At 43.8% G+C, this 17,980-nt stretch overlaps 1 protein-coding gene across 2 annotated transcripts in view; it reads right to left on the reverse strand.

Moving 5' to 3' along the window:
* Window positions 1-17,980, reverse strand: part of HMG20B (high mobility group 20B) — a 448,306-nt gene that overhangs the window by 368,787 nt on the left and 61,539 nt on the right. For both annotated transcript variants that reach the window (XM_044306263.1, XM_044306272.1), the window contains exons 2-3: window positions 14,054-14,104; window positions 7-115 (exon numbers count right to left, since the gene is read on the reverse strand). In XM_044306263.1, coding sequence (XP_044162198.1) covers window positions 7-115; window positions 14,054-14,088 — 144 coding nt within the window. In that variant the 5' untranslated portion in view covers window positions 14,089-14,104. The remainder of the gene's footprint in view (window positions 1-6; window positions 116-14,053; window positions 14,105-17,980) is intronic.

Below are 17,980 nucleotides of genomic sequence, written 5' to 3' on the forward strand. Positions count from 1 at the left end.
TGTTACCTCTTCTTCAGTGACTGTGTCCTTTTCTCCACTTGGTCTGGGTGCATCAACCTTTTCCTGTTTGACAGCTACTAGAAAATTGCCACTATGGGTTTTGGCCACAGGATGCCTGGAACATAAAATATACTGTGATCCCAACTATGTGGCAATTTTTCAGCAAAACACCACAAAATATCAAATATAGCAGGTATGTTGAGGGTGAAATCAAGCACACTATAGGGGTCAGCGTAGAAGCACCACCAGAGGGAAGGACCTGAAAGAAAGACTGCAGGCTTCCCCAGAGACAGGAGACCCCACTGAATTGGGAGGAGAGTGTCCGCCCTTTTATTCTGCAGGTTTCCTGTCTGTGGGGGCGGATCCTCTCTCTTGTGGTGCTATCATGGGCGAGGGCAAAAAAAAAAAATATACTGTATTTTCCGGATTATAAAGACACACTTTTTGTCTTAAACAATGGGGCTGAAAGTGCGTTTTATAGTGCAAAGCAGGCGCAGACTGTCCATGTAAATCTACACTTTTGTGATGACTGATATACATCGCAGGGGGTAGCTAACAGCCAATCAAAGGGAGGCCAACACCTGGAGCTGGGGATTTTGCAACAAACACCACCACTAAAAACTATGGGGTAATAAAGAGAATACTCCAGCACTGTGCGTCAAGGCTTGTTTATTTGGAAATGCGGCGTCGTAACAACGTAACGTTTCGGCCAGAACGGCCTTTATCAAACTATGTGACAAAAAATTCAAAGAAGCAATAATTACAATAGTGCATAAAATCCAACACATGGTGAAAATTATAAATCATAGTAGTGTTGGATGATAGAGAACACAAATACCCTTGAAGGCGTCGTGTACAAGAAAAACTGCAAAACAAATAGAAAAAAGGCAAAGAAAAAACAAAAAACAAGCAGGGTGAGTATAATACTCAGAGTCAATAGAGGCCTGAGGGGGTGGAATCGGTATATTGTTAAGGACAAATTCTATGTATTTAGCATGATAAGTATATCTCATACACTGAGTATCTATAAAACATAGTATCAGGGAAGGCCTATTGAAGTGCAACATACTGCATGGTACTATGGAGGGAACGATTACTGTTAGTATCGGGCTGACCAATGTAAGTGGGAGTGTCCGTCTATGAAGTAGGGCTAAAGTTGGTGTATATCTCTAGAGTTCCTAGTAGCCATAGTAACTATATGTATGAGAAGCGGAATCACTAGATGATAATATGCAATAAGCTTACTAAGTGCCGCTGTAAGGAAAAACGCCAATGGATGCTGCGCTGTAAAGTCGTAGTGTGTATCCACACGCTGGATGGAGAAGCGTATCCATGTGTGGAAATGGCGCCCTTAAATAGGGTGGGGGGTGGGTCAGAAGGGCAGATATAGCTCACGGTGATATGATTGGAGAGCGCTGAGGCTCTCTTCCGGTCCGGAAGTGGTGCGTTCCACCACTTGCGTGTCAGACCTCTCCTGGGTTGGTGTGGGGCGGAGACTCAGTGTGTTAGAATAAGTCTAGGTAGCGCAGACGTAGTCTGAGCATTAGAGCTAGTGGTGGTACTGAGGTATTGTTTAGGAAAAAAAGGAGGAAGGAAATAGTTGGCCATGTATCTAGTGGGAAAAAAATGTAGAAAGAGGGATATGTACTAAGGAGTAGGTATAGGGAAAAGCTATATAGTACCTATCTACCTGTATGTGTAGAGTCTATAACTATGATCAAAAGGATATCAAACCATGAAAAAAAGCCCAATATTCTTTATATAACCTGAGGAAAAAATAGAGAGGTACGTTATTAAAAGGACATAATGATATATACAAACATAAAGAGAAAACATGATGTTATCCTTAGGAAAGAGTCAGTATATATATGGCATGATGATTACGTGAAGATCTGTGTTTCGGAGTCTCTATTGAGCCCCTTTGGTTCCAGACAGTCCCAACTTGTGGATCCAGAAAGCTTCTCTCTTTTTTAGTTGTATGACCAGGTCGTATCCCCTTCTGTGAGGTAAAATTTGCTTTATTACCTGGTATTTAAGTTGTGCCAAGTTATGACCCGCAGCCTCAAAGTGGGCCGGTACTGGGAGTAGGAGATTTTTGCGTCGAACGGATGATTTGTGTTGACATATCCGGTCTCGGATCTTTTGTGTTGTTTCTCCCACATAGATTTTACCGCATGGGCATTTCAGAAGGTATACCATGAACGATGATTCGCACGTAAAGAAGCCTTTTATGGGGAAACTGTTTCCTGACTGGGGGTGATGAAAATGGGAACCCTTCAGAACATTAGTGCATTGTAGGCAATGAATGCATGGAAAGGTTCCTGTTTTTTGTACTGTAAGAAATCTTTGTTTGGGAATAGTCTGTGTTGGGCCAATGTCGGCTTTAACTAGAAGGTCTCTCAAGTTCTTGGGTCGTCGGGTCCATGCTAGGATGGGATTTTAGAAAATTCAAATACCTTAGGAAAAGATTTCTGTAAAATGGACCAGTGATCTCTAATACTGTTAAGTATTTTTTTTAGTGATGGGGTGGCAAGTCTGGACGAACGGTATACGGTTTAGATCAGTTTTTGGTTTCCTTGATGTTGTAGTGATCCCCTCCCTGAGGAGGTGTTCTGGGTATCCTCTCTCCTTGAACCTATCTTTCATTTCGGTTAGACGAGTTTGTAATTGTTCACTGGATGTGACAATGCGTTTAATCCGCATATATTGCAAGGTTGGGAGAGATTCTTTGGTATTTAGTGCATGGAAACTTGTGTAATCGTAAACTTACCTCAGACCCTACACCCCAGATCAGAGACAAAATACATAAGATTGTACAGCAATACCATATGCTTAATGTCATTGACAATGCTACTGCTACATTTCTATCTAACAACAATCCAGTGATTCCGGTACTATACACATTACCAAAAAACCATAAAGATCTACACAACCCCCCTTCTACCAACTCCATATTATCACCACTCTCCATTCTTCTGGAAAAATCACGTACTCCTTTGATTAAACAAACCAAATTTGTGCTAGACACATCAGATTTTGTACACATAATTCATAATCTCCCGCCACTTCCCCCGGATACGTTACTTGTTACGTTTCTAGTCTGTACACATCGATTCAACACCATAAGGGACTACAGGCCGTCTCCAAATGTCTCATAGCCAATTTAAGCAACCCAGACACCATATCCTTCTATATGGATATCCTAGAGCTTGTTCTTACTAACAACTCTTTTCTTTTTGAAGACACCTTCTACTTACAATGCCAGGGGACCGCGATGGGGTCTAATGTGGCCCCTCCGTATGCAAATTGTTACATGGTCGAATTTGAGGAATCCTACATTTACCCAGATGCTCATTTTTCTAAACATGTCCTCACTTGGAAACGTTATATTGATGATGTCTTTTGCATATGGAGGGGCCACAAGGATTCCCTGATTGACTTCCACACCTATCTCAACAGTATATACCAGGAACTGCAATTCACTATCCACTTTGATCCTACTTCCATCAGCTTCTTGGACACAACAGTTACCAGAACCCCATCTGGTACGCTTTCAACAGACCTTTATCGAAAACCGACTGATCGCAATAATCTGCTGCATTACACAAGTTTCTATGCACTAAACACCAAAAAATCTCTCAATGCGGATTAAACGCATTGTCACATTCAGTGAACAATTACAAACCAGTCTAACTGAAATGAAAGATAGGTTCAAGGAGAGAGGATACCCAGAACACCTCCTCAGGGAGGGGATCACCACAACATCAAGGAAACAAAAAACTGATCTAAACCGTATACCGTTCGTCCATACTTACCACACCACCACTAAAAAAAATACTTAACAGTATTAGAGATCACTGGTCCATTTTACAGAAATCTTTTCCTAAGGTATTAGAATTTTTAAAAATCCCATCCTAGCATGGACCCGACGACCCAAGAACTTGAGAGACCTTCTAGTTAAAGCCGACATTGGCCCAACACAGACTATTCCCAAACAAAGATTTCTTACAGTACAAAAAACAGGAACCTTTCCATGCATTCATTGCCTACAATGCACTAATGTTCTTAAGGGTTCCCAATTTCATCACCCCCAGTCAGGAAAAAGTTTCCCCATAAAAGGCTTCTTTACATGCGAATCATCGTTCGTGGTATACCTACTGAAATGCCCATGCGGTAAAATCTACGTGGGAGAAACAACACAAAAGATCCAAGACCGGATATGTCAACACAAATCATCAGTTCGACGTAAAAATCTCCTACTCCCAGTACCGGCCCACTTTGAGGCTGCGGGTCATAACTTAGCACAACTTAAATACCAGGTAATATAGCAACTTTTACCTCCCAGAAGAGGATACGACCGGGTCATACAACTAAAAAAAGAGAGAAGCTTTCTGGATCCACAAGTTGGACTGTCTGGAACCAAAGGGGCTCAATAGAGACTACTAAATACAGAGCTTCACGTAATCATCATGTCAAATACTGACTCTTTCCTAAGGATAACATCATGTTTTCTGTTTATGTTTGTATATATCATTGTCCTTTTAATAACGTACCTCTCTACTTTTTCCTCAGGTTATATAAAGAATATTGGGCTTTTTTTCATGGTTTGATATCCTTTTGATCATAGTTATAGACTCTACACATACAGCCCCTTAGGTACTATATAGCTTTTCCCTATACCTACTCCTTAGTACATATCCCTCTTTCTACATTGTTTTCCCACTAGATACATGGAAAGAAAAAAGGGTGGGGGTCAGTCAGCACATCCCAAACTGCAGGAGCACATTGCTATGGCAGGGAACAACACTAAAAGACAAAACATGCAATGTGACAACTCACTGCAATATAGAGTACCAAATTGCATAATAATTACAAGTGCTACACTATTAGTGAGAGATACTTGGCAAATCGTTTTGTACAAAATAATTTGAGCCCGTCTGCCTCACGTCAAGGCAATCTCTGTTAGACGGGTTCCTAACACTAAATTCTACCTGTTAAGTGTCATGACGGCTACCAAACACTTCAGGGAGTGTAGGTTCCACATGCATGCTGGGTCTGCTTTAATAACCGTCATGTACTGGAGGTGTGGCTACCTCCTCAGTCATGCACTCCTGACCACTTGTCTGCCCTATAGGCTGATTTTAATTAGTGTGAGTATATAGTCTGGCCTGCTCCCCCTCACTCACTGAAGCCATTTGGCACCAGGAGTGAGATTGTTTGTGGACTCTAACTGCAGTCTTTGGTGGCCATTTGGCGCCGGGAGTGTTGTAGAGTGGGCCGGCATGCATGTTGGTACCTGCACTCATTGGATACAGTGGAGGCCATTTTGGCACCCAAAATGACAGTTATTAAAGCAGACCCAGCATGCATGTGGAACTTACACTCCCTGAAGTGTATGGTAGCCGTCATGGCACTTAACAGGTAGAATTTAGTGTTAGGAACCCATCTAACAGAGATCGCCTTGACGTGAGGCAGACGGGCTAAAATTATTTTGTACAAAACAATTTGCCAAGTATCTCTCACTTATAGTGTAGCACTTGTAATTATTATGCAATTTGGTACTCTATATTGCAGTAAGTTGTCGCATTGCATGTTTTGTCTTCCACTAGATACACGACCAACTATTTCCTTCCTCTGTTTTCCTAAACAATACCTCAGTACCACCACTAGCTCTAATGCTCGGACTACGTCTGCGCTACCTAGACTTATTCTAACACACTGAGTCTCCGCACCAGCAGCCCAGGAGAGGCCTTTGACACGCAAGTGGTGGAACGCACCACTTCCTGATCAGAATAAAGACCAAATGATTTCCTGACATGCGCACTGTACGTCACATCCGCCCCACACCAACCCAGGAGAGGTCTGACACGCAAGTGGTGGAACGCACCACTTCCGGACCGGAAGAGAGCCTCAGCGCTCTCCAATCATATCACCGTGAGCTATATCTGCCCTTCTGACCCACCCCCCACCCTATTTAAGGGCGCCATTTCCACACATGGATGCGCTTCTCCATCCAGCGTGTGGAAACACACTACGACTTTACAGCGCAGCATCCATTGGCTTTTTTCCTTACAGAGGCACTTAGTAAGCTTATTGCATATTATCATCTACTGATTCCGCTTCTCATACATATAGTTACTATGGCTACTAGGAACTCTTTTGAGATATACACCCACTATAGCCCTACTTCATAAACGGACACTCCCACCTACTTTGGTCAGCCCGATACTACCAGTAATCATGCCCTCCATCGTACCATGCAGTATGTTGCACTTCTATAGGCCTTCCCAGATCCTATGTTTTATAGATACTCAGTGTATGAGATATACTTATCATGCTAAATACATAGAATTTGTCCTTAACAACAATCTGTCTGTGAAGGTTCTCATTTATCCAGGTCATGGTATATCTGTAAAGAATAAATCAAGGCAACTGGACATTTTCAAGAAATCTACAGTACGTCCAGTTGCCTTGATTTATTCTTTACAGATATACTTAACAATAATATACCGATTCCACCTGTAAATATCCCCAATGTACGCGGTCGAGTGCCTACGCATCCAGGACTAGGAGCAGAGAAGGTGTTTAACCCGCAGATACCACCAAGAGAATATTTAAAAAAACAATGAGTACTGTTCACTGTTTGGCAATGTTTAACCCTTTCAGAACCCTGCCATATTTCAACTTAAGGACCAGGACCTGTGTCACTTTATGTAGTAATATGTTTGGAACGCTTCTATTTATATAAGCCATTCTGAGATAGATTTCTCGTGACACTTTGTACTCTATGATAGTGGTAAATTTGAGTCAATATATTTCATTTTTATTTATTAAAAAATAAAAAATACTAAAATTGCTAATTTACCAAGAAATTGGAAAAATTAGCAAATTTGAATTTCTCTGCTTTTAAAACAGATACTGATAACTCATAAAATAGTTATTACTTTACATTTCCCATATGTCTACTCATTTTATTTTTTGGGGATGTTAGAAGGCTTAGAATTTTAGAAGCAATTCTTTAAATTTTTAAGGGAATTTACAAAACACACTTTTTAAAAGGACCAGTTCAGTTATGAAGTCACTTTGTGAGGCTTACATGATAGAAACCACCCATGAATGGCCCCATGTTAGAAATTACACCCCTCAAGGTATTCAAAACTGATTTTAGAAACGCTGTTAACTCTTTAGGTGTTCCACAAGAATTAAAGGAAAATTTAGATTGAATTTAAGAATTTCACTTTATTGGCAGATTTTCGATTTTAATACTTTTTTTCCTGTAACAAAGCAAGGGTTAACAGCCAAACAAAACTCAATATTTATTACCCTGATTCTGTAGTTTACAGAAACACCCCATATGTGATTGTAAACTGATGTCACACGGCAGGCCGCAGAAGAGAAGGAGTAATATAATGGTTTTTAGAGGGCAGATTTCACTGGGATAATTCAAATCATAGGTCATGTCACATTTGAAGACTCTTAGATGCACCCCTAGTAGAAACTCCCAAAAAGTTACCCCATTTTGGAAACGATAGGATAAGGTGGCAGTTTTGTTGGTACTATTTTGGGGTACATGATTTTTGATTGCTCTATATTACGCTTTTTGTGAGATATGGTAACAAAAAATGGCTGTTCTGGCACCATTTGAGCAAGTCACCCCATTTTGGAAAGAAGACACCCCAAGGTATTCCGTGAGGGGCATGGCGAGTTCCTAGAATTTTTTATTTTTTGTCACAAGTTAGTAGAATATGAGACTTTGTAATAAAAAATTTAAATAAATACAAAAATCATCATTTTCCGCTAACTTGTGACAAAAAATAAAAAATTCTTGGTACTTGCCATGCCCCTCACGGAATACCTTGGGGTGTCTTTCCAAAATGGGGTCACTTGTGGGGTAGTTATACTGCCCTGGCATTTTAGGGGCCCATATGCGTGAGAAGTAGTTTGAAATCAAAATCTGTAAAAAATGCCCTGTAAAATCCTAAAGGTGCTCTTTGGAATGTGGGCCTATTTGCCCACCTAGGCTGCAAAAAAGTGTCACACATGTGGTATCGCCATACTCAGGAGAAATTGGGGAATGTGTTTTGAGGTGTCATTTTACATATACCCATGCTGGGTGAGCGAAATATCTCAGCAAAAGACAACTTTTCCCATTTTTTTTATACAAAGGTGGCATTTGACCAAGATATTTCTCTCACCCAGCATGGGTATATGTAAAATGACACCCCAAAACACATTCCCCAACTTCTCCTGAGTACGGCGATACCACATGTGTGACACTTTTTTGCAGCCTAGGTGGGCAAAGGTGCCCAAATTCCTTTTAGGAGGGCATTTTTAGACATTTGGATCCCAGACTTCTTCTCACGCTTTAGGGCCCCTAAAAAGCCAGGGCAGTATAAATACCCCACATGTGACCCCATTTTGGAAAGAAGACACCCCAAGGTATTCAATGAGGGGCCTGGCGAGTTCATAGAATTTTTTTTTTTTTTGGGCATAAGTTAGCAGAAATTGATTTTTTTTTAGTTTTTTCTCACAAAGTCTCACTTTCCGCTAACTTGGAACAAAAATATTAAATCTTTCATGGACTCAATATGCCCCTCAGCGAATACCTTGGTGGGGTCTTCTTTCCAAAATGGGGTCATTTGTGGGGTGTTTGCACTGCCCTGGCATTTGAGGGTCTCCGCAATCATTACATGTATGGCCAGCATTAGGAGTTTCTGCTATTCTCCTTATATTGAGCATACAGGTAATGAAATTATTTTTTTCCGTTCAGCCTCTGGGCTGAAAGAAAAAAATGAACGGCACAGATTTCTTCATTCACATCGATCAATGAGGATGAAAAAATTTCTGCCCAAAAAAAAGAAGGAGGGGAAAGGCGTCCGCCAGGACATAGGAGCTCCGCCCAACATCCATACCCACTTAGCTCGTATGCCCTGGCAAACCAGATTTCTCCATTCACATCAATTGACGTGGATGAATAAATCATTGCCGGGATTTTTATTTATTTTTTTATATACAAAGTGTTTGCCAAAGCATATGAACACCGCCGCCTCCTCAGCTCATATGCCTCGGCAAACGTATCTTTTACTGCAGAGGAGAAATCTCGTCTTGCAGCGCCGCATACACCGACTTTTGTGTAATCTGACAGCAGCGCAATGCTTCTGTCAGAATGCACATCAGTGCTGCAGCTAGTCGGTTGGTCCACCTGGAAGGTAAAAAGGAAAAAACCAGGCCGCAACACAATAATTTTATTAACTTTAGAAGAAGTTTGGAACAGAACATATAAACTTTATTTAACTTTTGGAACTGAACGTTAACTTTTTGGCTTACTGGCGTTTTTTTTTTGTTTTGTTTTTTTACCTTTATAGGACAAACCTCTCCTTCCCCATGGGACAATGTGCAAAGCGCAAAGCGCCCAAATATGTGGCGAAGTGCATTATGCACTTTGTCCCAGGTGAAAGGAGAGGTTTGCAGCAGCTGTGTGTGAATGGGCCCTAATAGCCCTGTGTGTCTGTCCTGTGAGATGTGATCCCTATGCTAAGTGTACCTGTGTGTGGTACTTCCGGAAACACTCCCCTAAGCATAGGACAGGGTGGTCAGGGCATTCAGGAAAGAAATAGCGGGTGTCACGCCTTATTCCACTCCTACTACAGACACATCTTTTTCGGGGTGACGGTTGGGTTGAGGTACCAGCAACGACATTGGGGAAATTTCGCTCGTGTAGACGGCTAACTACACTGGTGGATGGGGCCACGGAACCTCCTGGATACAGGAAGTTCTCGATGATCTCTTCCTGAAATTTGAGGAAGGATCCTGTTCTCCCAGCTTTACTGTAGAGAACAAAACTATTATAGAGAGCCAATTGAATTAAATATACAGACACCTTCTTATACCAGCGTCTGGTGCGTCGGGAAACTAAATACAGAGCCAAAATCTGGTTATTGAAGTCCACCCCTCCCATGTGAAGGTTATAGTCATGGACTGAGAGGGGCTTTTCAATGACACTGGTGGCTCGCTCAATTTGGATTGTCGTGTCTGCGTGAATGGAGGAGAGCATGCAAACGTCACGCTTGTCTCTCCATTTCACCGCGAGCAGTTCTTGGTTACACAAGGCTCCCCCCTTGCAAGACGGGTGGTAACGAGCCAATGGGGGAAGCCCGCGCGACTAGTTCGGAGCGGTGCCACAGGCGCCAATCAGTTCTAGAAACAAATGCCTAAAGAGGGCCACCCTTGTGTAGAAATTGTCCACATAAAGATGGTACCCCTTGCCAAATAAGGGTGACACCAAGTCCCAGACTGTCTTCCCTTTGCTCCCCAGGTAGTCAGGGCAACCGACCGGCTCCAGGGTCTGATCTTTTCCCTCATAGATCCGAAATTTGTGGGTATAGCCTGTGGCCCTTTCACAGAGCTTATACAATTTGGCCCCATACCGGGCGCGCTTGCTTGGGATGTATTGTTTGAAGTCAAGGCGCCCGGTAAAATGTATTAGGGACTCGTCTACGCAGATGTTTTGCTCAGGGGTATACAAATCTGCAAATTTCTGGTTGAAGTGGTCTATGAGGGGCCGAATTCTGTGGAGCCGATCAAAAGCTGGGTGGCCTCTGGGATGGGGTGTGGTGTTGTCGCTAAAGTGCAGGAAACGCAGGATGGTCTCAAAACGTGTCCTGGACATAGCAGCAGAGAACATGGGCATGTGATGAACTGGGTTCGTGAACCAATATGACCGCAATTCATGCTTTTTGGTTAGACCCATGTTGAGGAGAAGGCCCAGAAATTTTTTTATTTCGGAAACTTGGACTGGTTTCCACCGGAAAGGGTGGGCATAAAAGCTTCCCGGGTTGGCGGATATAAATTGAGTGGCATACCGATTTGTTTCTGCCACAACTAAGTCCAAGAGCTCCGCAGTCAAGAACAGCTAAAAAAATCCCAGGGCCGAACTGATCTGAGCTGTGTCAACCTGAACTCCAGACTGGGCGGTGAAAGGGGGAACTACAGGTGTGGCTGAAGTTGGGGACTGCCAATCAGGGTTTGCCAGCACCTCAGGGATTCTAGGGGCTCTACAGGCCTGTCTGTGCGGTGGCTGCGACGGGGTAACTACTGCCACCGTACCAGCTTCAACTGCCCTTCTGGTGCTCGCCACTTCCTCATGTTGTACGGCAGTGCTGGTACTAGGTCCAGGATGGGCTGCGCTGCTGGTGTATGCCTCACCACGTAATCCGACAGCGCCAGCCCCACTCTGCTGCCCTTGAAGCGGATCCTGCGCAACCTGTGGTCTAGCGACACGGGGCCGGGTAGGCCTGGTGCTATCAGGGACCTCAGCCTCCTCATCCGAACTTTGAGTCAGACTGCCACTGCTTTCTACTGGTTCATGTTCTGACCCGCTAGATTCATCAGATGAGGGTTCCCATTCCTCATCCGACTGGGTCAGAAGCCCCAAGAAAAAAAAAGCAAGCCTGTCTTACAAATGGAAGGCTAGCGCTTGTAAAGTGCCGCAGCGCTTGTAAAGTGATTGTGCCGCAGCGCTTGTAAAGTGATTGTGCACTGATCCCCCAAAAATTTTTGGGTCACTGCAGCAGGGCAGGCGTGGGTGAACGCACGTGTGGGCGACCGATCAGGCTTGATAGGGCAAACACTGAGTTTTGGGTGGAGGGCGAACTAAGGTGACACTAATACTATTATAGATCTGACTGTGATCAGTTTTGATCACTTACAGATACTATTAAAGTACAAATGCTGATTAGCGATACGCTAATCAGCGAATAAGTGACTGCGGTGCGGTGCGGTGGGCTGGGCGCTAAATGATCGCTAAACTACTTAACCAAGGGGCCTAAACTATCCCTAAGGGTCCATTCACACGTCCGTTGTTTCTTTCCTGATCTGTTCCGTTTTTTGCTGAACAGATCTGGACCAGATCTGGACCCATTCATTTTCAATGGGTCCTGAAAAAAAATCTGACATTGTGCTGTCCGTTTTTTTTCAGGACCCATTGAAAATGAATGGGTCCAGATCTGGTCCAGATCTGTTCAGCAAAAAACGGAACAGATCAGGAAACAAACAACGGACGTGTGAATGGACCCTAAAACCTAACAGTCAATACTAGTGAAAAAAAAAAAGTGACAGTTTACACTGATCACTTTTTTCCCTTTCACTAGTGATTGACAGGGGCAAGAAGGGGTGATCAAGGGGTTAATTGGGGTGCAGGAGGGTGATCTGGGGCTATGTGTGGCGTTTGGTGCTACTTACTGTGATGCCTGCTCCTCTGCTGGAACCAACCGACGAAAAGGACCAGCAGAGGAGCAGGGAAGCCATTTAAAACATTATATTTACAAATATAATGTGTTAAATGGCTTCTGATTTGAGATTTTAAAAATCACCAGCCTGCCAGCCACAGGCTGGTGACGTGACCCCCCTCTAACTTTTGCCGGCCCGCGATGCGCATGCGCAGGCCGGCTCAGACTGAAATCTAGCGTCTCGCGAGATGACGCACAGATGCGTCCAGGAGGAATGAATCGACCGCCTCCCGGACGCATCCGTGCGTTAGACGGTCGGGAGGTAGTAAAACAAAACAAGCAAAACAACAAAAAAAACAGGCAATATAAAATTCCCCCAGACGGCGAGCGTCCTTCACTCACTGCGCCTGCGCTGAATACTAAACGGGACAGCGCAGGCACGGGATTTGCGGGGCTGGAGGAGACCAGGATGTCAATCAAGTTTACCAGGGCGTGTCAAGTGGTGAGAGAACGGAGCCTCTAGGAGCAGGAGCAATGTCCCCCCCTTCTCCTAGAGGCTCATTTACACATTATAAAAGTAATTATTTTGCAATAACGGCGGCACGCAGGGAGGTATATGTAATACAGTTATGTTCAGCTGACATTAGCACATCGCTAATGTCAGCCAGCTTGATACCGAGTCTTTTGATGACAGAAACATTTTTATTTTGTAACTGAAATACGCCCCTATACGCTTTCAATAGAAATAACCGCAAGAGTGAAGTGCGTATATATTTTTCTTGCAGTACTGAAATACGCACCTATACGCTTTCAACAGAAATAACTGCAACAGTGCAGTACGCCCTGGAGCCCAAAAAAGAAAGGGGCACATTTATTAAGACCAGCGTTTTAGATGCTAATCTTAATAAACCCCTAAGCTGGAGGTGGATCCACCGAAGTTATAAAGAGATGCCAGCCTCTTCATAACTTTGGCGGATCCTCCACCAGTTCTAAATGTATGACCGCTTCCCATCTGTCTTACATTTAGACCTTTTTTCTAGACCTTTTTCTATGACTTCCCCGCCCATGACACCCCCACAATTTTATACCTGGCATGAGCGAGGAAAAGTCACAGATGCAGTCGCAACCATTGTGCCACAATCTGCACCTGAAATATTTTAAATTGATAATTGACCTCCAAAGTTCTTATTTCAACTGATGAAAAGCTGACTGTACATCATTCTGTAAAGCGACGTTAAGGTCAGTGATCAATACTCTCGTTGTGGACTCTGTGATAGGAGCGTCTCCCTAAGTCCCCCCTGTAGTAGGAACCTGTTATCAGGCACACAATGCCCTTCCCCTCTCAAAGTAACGACTTGTAATGAACACTGCCTTGTCACTTGTCGCTACCATAGTAGCAGCTGAGGACATAAAAGAGGCTGAATGAGAGGCAGAGGAAAAGGACACAATGTCTCTTACAAGGGAAGCCGCCGGAGAGACAGGCTGGCGGTCGGGCCCAGCAAGAGTAGCAGATGCCGCAACTGAGGCACGCGAGGCGGCATCTTGCATCCTGTCCACAGCAGGAAAAAAGATGCTCAGTTTCATGGGGCTGCGGCGACGTTTGCTTTTTGGCACGTTCTGGTCATGTGGAAGCTTATTGAAAGTGGGCACTTAGCCGATATGAAGCCAGGTTGAGGCTGTATGCTTTGGAGTGCAGGGATCACACATCTGCCTCTATGCGCTGCTAGCCACGTCCTCCCCAATACATATCGTTTTTTAAATACATAAATGTAAAAACAATCTGTGAACATGGCGTTTTCAAAGTAAAAAAGATAATGGACACTCACAGTACTCCAGTAAGATGCTTTGCTGCTTGGGACATGATCTTTTGATACCCACTGTTAGAGAAAGATATAAACATGAAACAGATTTTTTAAATGACAAATTATTTAAAGTAATCTCAGCCAAGGCCTAATAAGGCATATGAACAAGAGTTATCCAAACTGCACATGTAAGAAATGTATAGACATTAAAAGGGGTTGTGTGGGATTTTGCTACTCATGGCCTATCCTCAGGAAGGGTCAGCAATATCCAATTGGAGGGGGTTCAACTCCAAGCACCCCTGCAGATCAGCTGTTTTAAGAGGTTTCAAGGTGCTTCATGGAGCACTGTGGCCTCCTCCCAGCTTACCAAGCACTGCACTGTACATCGTATAGAGGCTGTGCTTGGTATTGACACCCAGACCAAATCATTTGAATGGGACTGAGCTGCACCCAGGTAACGTTATCGATGAACGTCATGTCACTGGCCTAGAAAGAGTCCACAGCCACTTCAAAAAGCAGATTGAGGTCTCTTTCACATGAGCGAGTCCATTGTGGGAACCGTGTGTGTGCGTGATCCTCCGTTCTGAACTTGCAGGAGCACTTAGCAATATAATGATTCATACTGCTGTGTGCCTCTGCTTAACCTTAATGAGAAGGGATCATACTGACAGCGTTATGTCACTATGCTTCTGTAGAAGTAAGGTACACAGCAGTATAAATCATTATAATTCCATGTGCTGCAAGTCCAGAACGGATGGACTTATATGAAAGAGCCCTAAAGTTTGTTTCACTTCAACCATTGATGGCATATCGTTAGGACATTCCACCAATGTCAGGTAGCTGTGGGTCCCAGAGTCTACCTCTAGAACAGAGTGCTCAAAGTGAAGGAGAGAGCACTGCATATGCGTGGCCAACCTGCATTCACTTTAATGAAACTTATTTTCAGCACTCCCACAGAAATAAATGGAGGGTGGGTGCACATGCAGGGTGCTCTCTCCATCACTTTGAGCACTCTGTTCTAGAGGTAGTAACTGGGACCCACACCTACCTGACATTGCCCTAGTGATATGCCACTAACTGTTTAGGTGAAACAAGCGCTTTAACAATTTTAAATTTTTTTATTCCTTCTATAAGCCGTAACTGTGAAGAGATGTATACTTACCTGCTCCGCATTGTTCTGTCCTGGCTGTCTTCACTGGACTTCCACTCTCCGTCTGTGAACTTCCATATGGACAGGGTCACATACACTGCTGCAGACAATGACTGGCCTCAGTGGTGCAGTGACCAGCAATGATGTGCCGCTTGGCACTAGAGAAAGGAGTCAGCGTAGCACAATTAATTTTTTTATTTTATGCTAATGCTGAGGCTTGTTGAGATTTTAAATTTTCTATGGGGAGCATTTATAGGGGTTGGCCGCTTTCTGCTTACTTGTAACCAATGAGTATGTAAGATGACTATATGACGCTTACAAAATATAGCCTTTGTTGATATTCTGTGCAATTTGCTATATTTCAAAAGCCATGCCACCTCATTAGGCAAATCTGTGCTGTACATAAGATGCTTATAGAGGGTCACGTGATCAGGTAAATCACCTCCATATAATGCCGCCTCCATTCAGAAACACTAAACCTGCACTAAACGCCCAACAGAACAAGTACAGATGTCAGGTGCAGTGTATTGGAATGGATGAGACATCAGGTAGAGGCGATTTCCCTGGTTACATGACCCACAGCCATTTTATTAAAAAGACCTCTGTGTGGACAGCACAAAAGACTTGCCAAAGAAGGGGGCATACAGTGCTGCCCATAATTTTTCATACCCCTGGCAAATTTTGACTTAAAGTTACTTTTATTCAACCAGCAAGTAATTTTTTGACAGGAAATGACATAGGTGTCTCCCAAAAGATAATAAGACGATGTACAAGAGCCATTATTGTCCAAAAAATAAATAAAAAATTTCTCAGCTTTTATTTACATTTGAGCAAAAAGTGTCCAGTCCAAAATTATTCATACCCTTCTCAATAATCAATAGAAAAGCCTTTATTGGCTATTACAGCAATCAAATGCTTCCTATAATTGCAGACCAGCTTTTTGCATGTCTCCACAGGTATTTTTGCCCTTTCATCTTTAGCAATGAGCTAAAATCTTTCAGGTTGGAGGGTTTTCTTGCCATCACCCTGATCTTTAGCTCCCTCCATGGATTCTCAATTAGATTCAAGTCTGGACTCTGGCTGGGCCACTCCAAAACGTTAATGTGGTTGTCTGCTAACCATTTCTTCACCACTTTTGCTGTGTGTTTTGGGTCGATGTCATGCTGAAATGTCCGCTGGTGCCCAAGGCCAAGTTTCTCTGCAGACTGCCTGATGTTGTCGTTGAGAATCCTCATGTATTGCTCTTTTTTTATGGTGCCGTTTACTGTGATTAGGTTCCCTGGTCCATTGGCTGAAAAACACCCCCAAAGCATTAGGTTCCCACCACCATGTTTGACAGTGGGTTGAAGGCTTCTCCTTTTTCATGCCAAATGAAGGAAACATCATTGTGACCAAACAATACAATTTTTGTTTCATCTGACCATAACACAGAAGACCAGAAGTCGTCTTCTTTGTCCAGATGAGCTTTTTCAAAGGCCAAGCGAGCTTTTGTGTGCCTTATCTGGAGAAGTGGCGTCCTCCTTGGTCTGCATCCGTGGAACCCAGCAGTGTGCAGTGTCTGTTGGATTGTCTTGCCACCAGCAGAGCCCAGATTAACCAGGATGGCCTTGGGGGTGATCCTTGGCTTCTTTTTCACCTCTCTAACTATCCTCCTGGCCAGCACAGGTGTCACTTTTGGCTTCCAACCACGTCCTCTGAGATTTTTCACAGTGCGGAACATCTTGTATTTTTTAATAATACTTTGCACTGTAGCCTCTGGAACTTGAAAACATTTAGAAATGGCCTTGTAGCCCTTTCCTGACTTGTGAGCAGCCACAATGCATAGCCGCAGGTCCTCACTGAGCTCTTTTGTCTTAGCCATGACTGTCCACAAACCAACTGCAGAGAGCTGCTGTTTTTCACCTGTTGAGTTGAGTTGATTAAAACAGCTGTTCCCAATTAATGAGGGTAATTAGGGTGCTTTAGTATAGCTTGGACTATTTGGAATGGTATAGAACTTTTTATTTTCCAACAGACTGACAGTTTGTGAAGGGTATGAATAATTTTGGACTGGGCACTTTTTGCTTAAATGTAAATAAAAGCTGAGAAATGTATTTTTTTTTTTTACAATAATGGCTCTTGTAAATTGTCTTATTATCTTTTGAGAGACACCTACCGCCCCTGCATCTTATGGGGCGAATGCTGCCATTTTACATCGCAGTCTGCGATGCTGCAGACTGCGATGTATCAGCAGGAGGGGGGAGGGAGGAGGGGCCGGTGTCATGCAAATGCAGTGGGGCGGTGCGGTGACTGTACTCCAGCCCCACCGCTCACTCACTGCTTTATTGCTTAAACATTTTATAATAATAGCTTTAATTAACGTTCTGTAGCAGGCAGAGCAGGGCTGCCGGCCGGCCGTAACTCACTGACGTCACGTGCCTGCGCCGCCTACTTCATTCATAAAGTAGGTGGCACAGGGACGTCACGTGACATCAGTGAGTTCCGGCAGGCCGGCCTGCCCTGCTCTGCTCTGCCTGCTACAGGACATTTAGCAAGTACGGTAGTACAGATGCATCTGGGGATCGGAACGTCAATTAAAGCTATCATAAAATGTTTAGGCATTAAGGAAGTGAGTGAGCGGTGGGGCCGGAGTATAGTGACCGCATCGGCCACGCTGCATTTGCATGACACCGGCCCCTCCTCCCTCCCACAGGTTTAGCTATAGAGCAGTTTGGCAAGAGAGAAAAGAAAGGGGAGAGGCGCTCATAGGGTGGTGGGTAGCGGTTGTGTTGTTCTGCGTAATGGTCGAAGTGTGCTCACCT

The sequence above is a fragment of the Bufo gargarizans genome, chromosome 1 (assembly GCF_014858855.1).
Source record: "Bufo gargarizans isolate SCDJY-AF-19 chromosome 1, ASM1485885v1, whole genome shotgun sequence".
Classification (NCBI taxonomy): domain Eukaryota; kingdom Metazoa; phylum Chordata; class Amphibia; order Anura; family Bufonidae; genus Bufo; species Bufo gargarizans.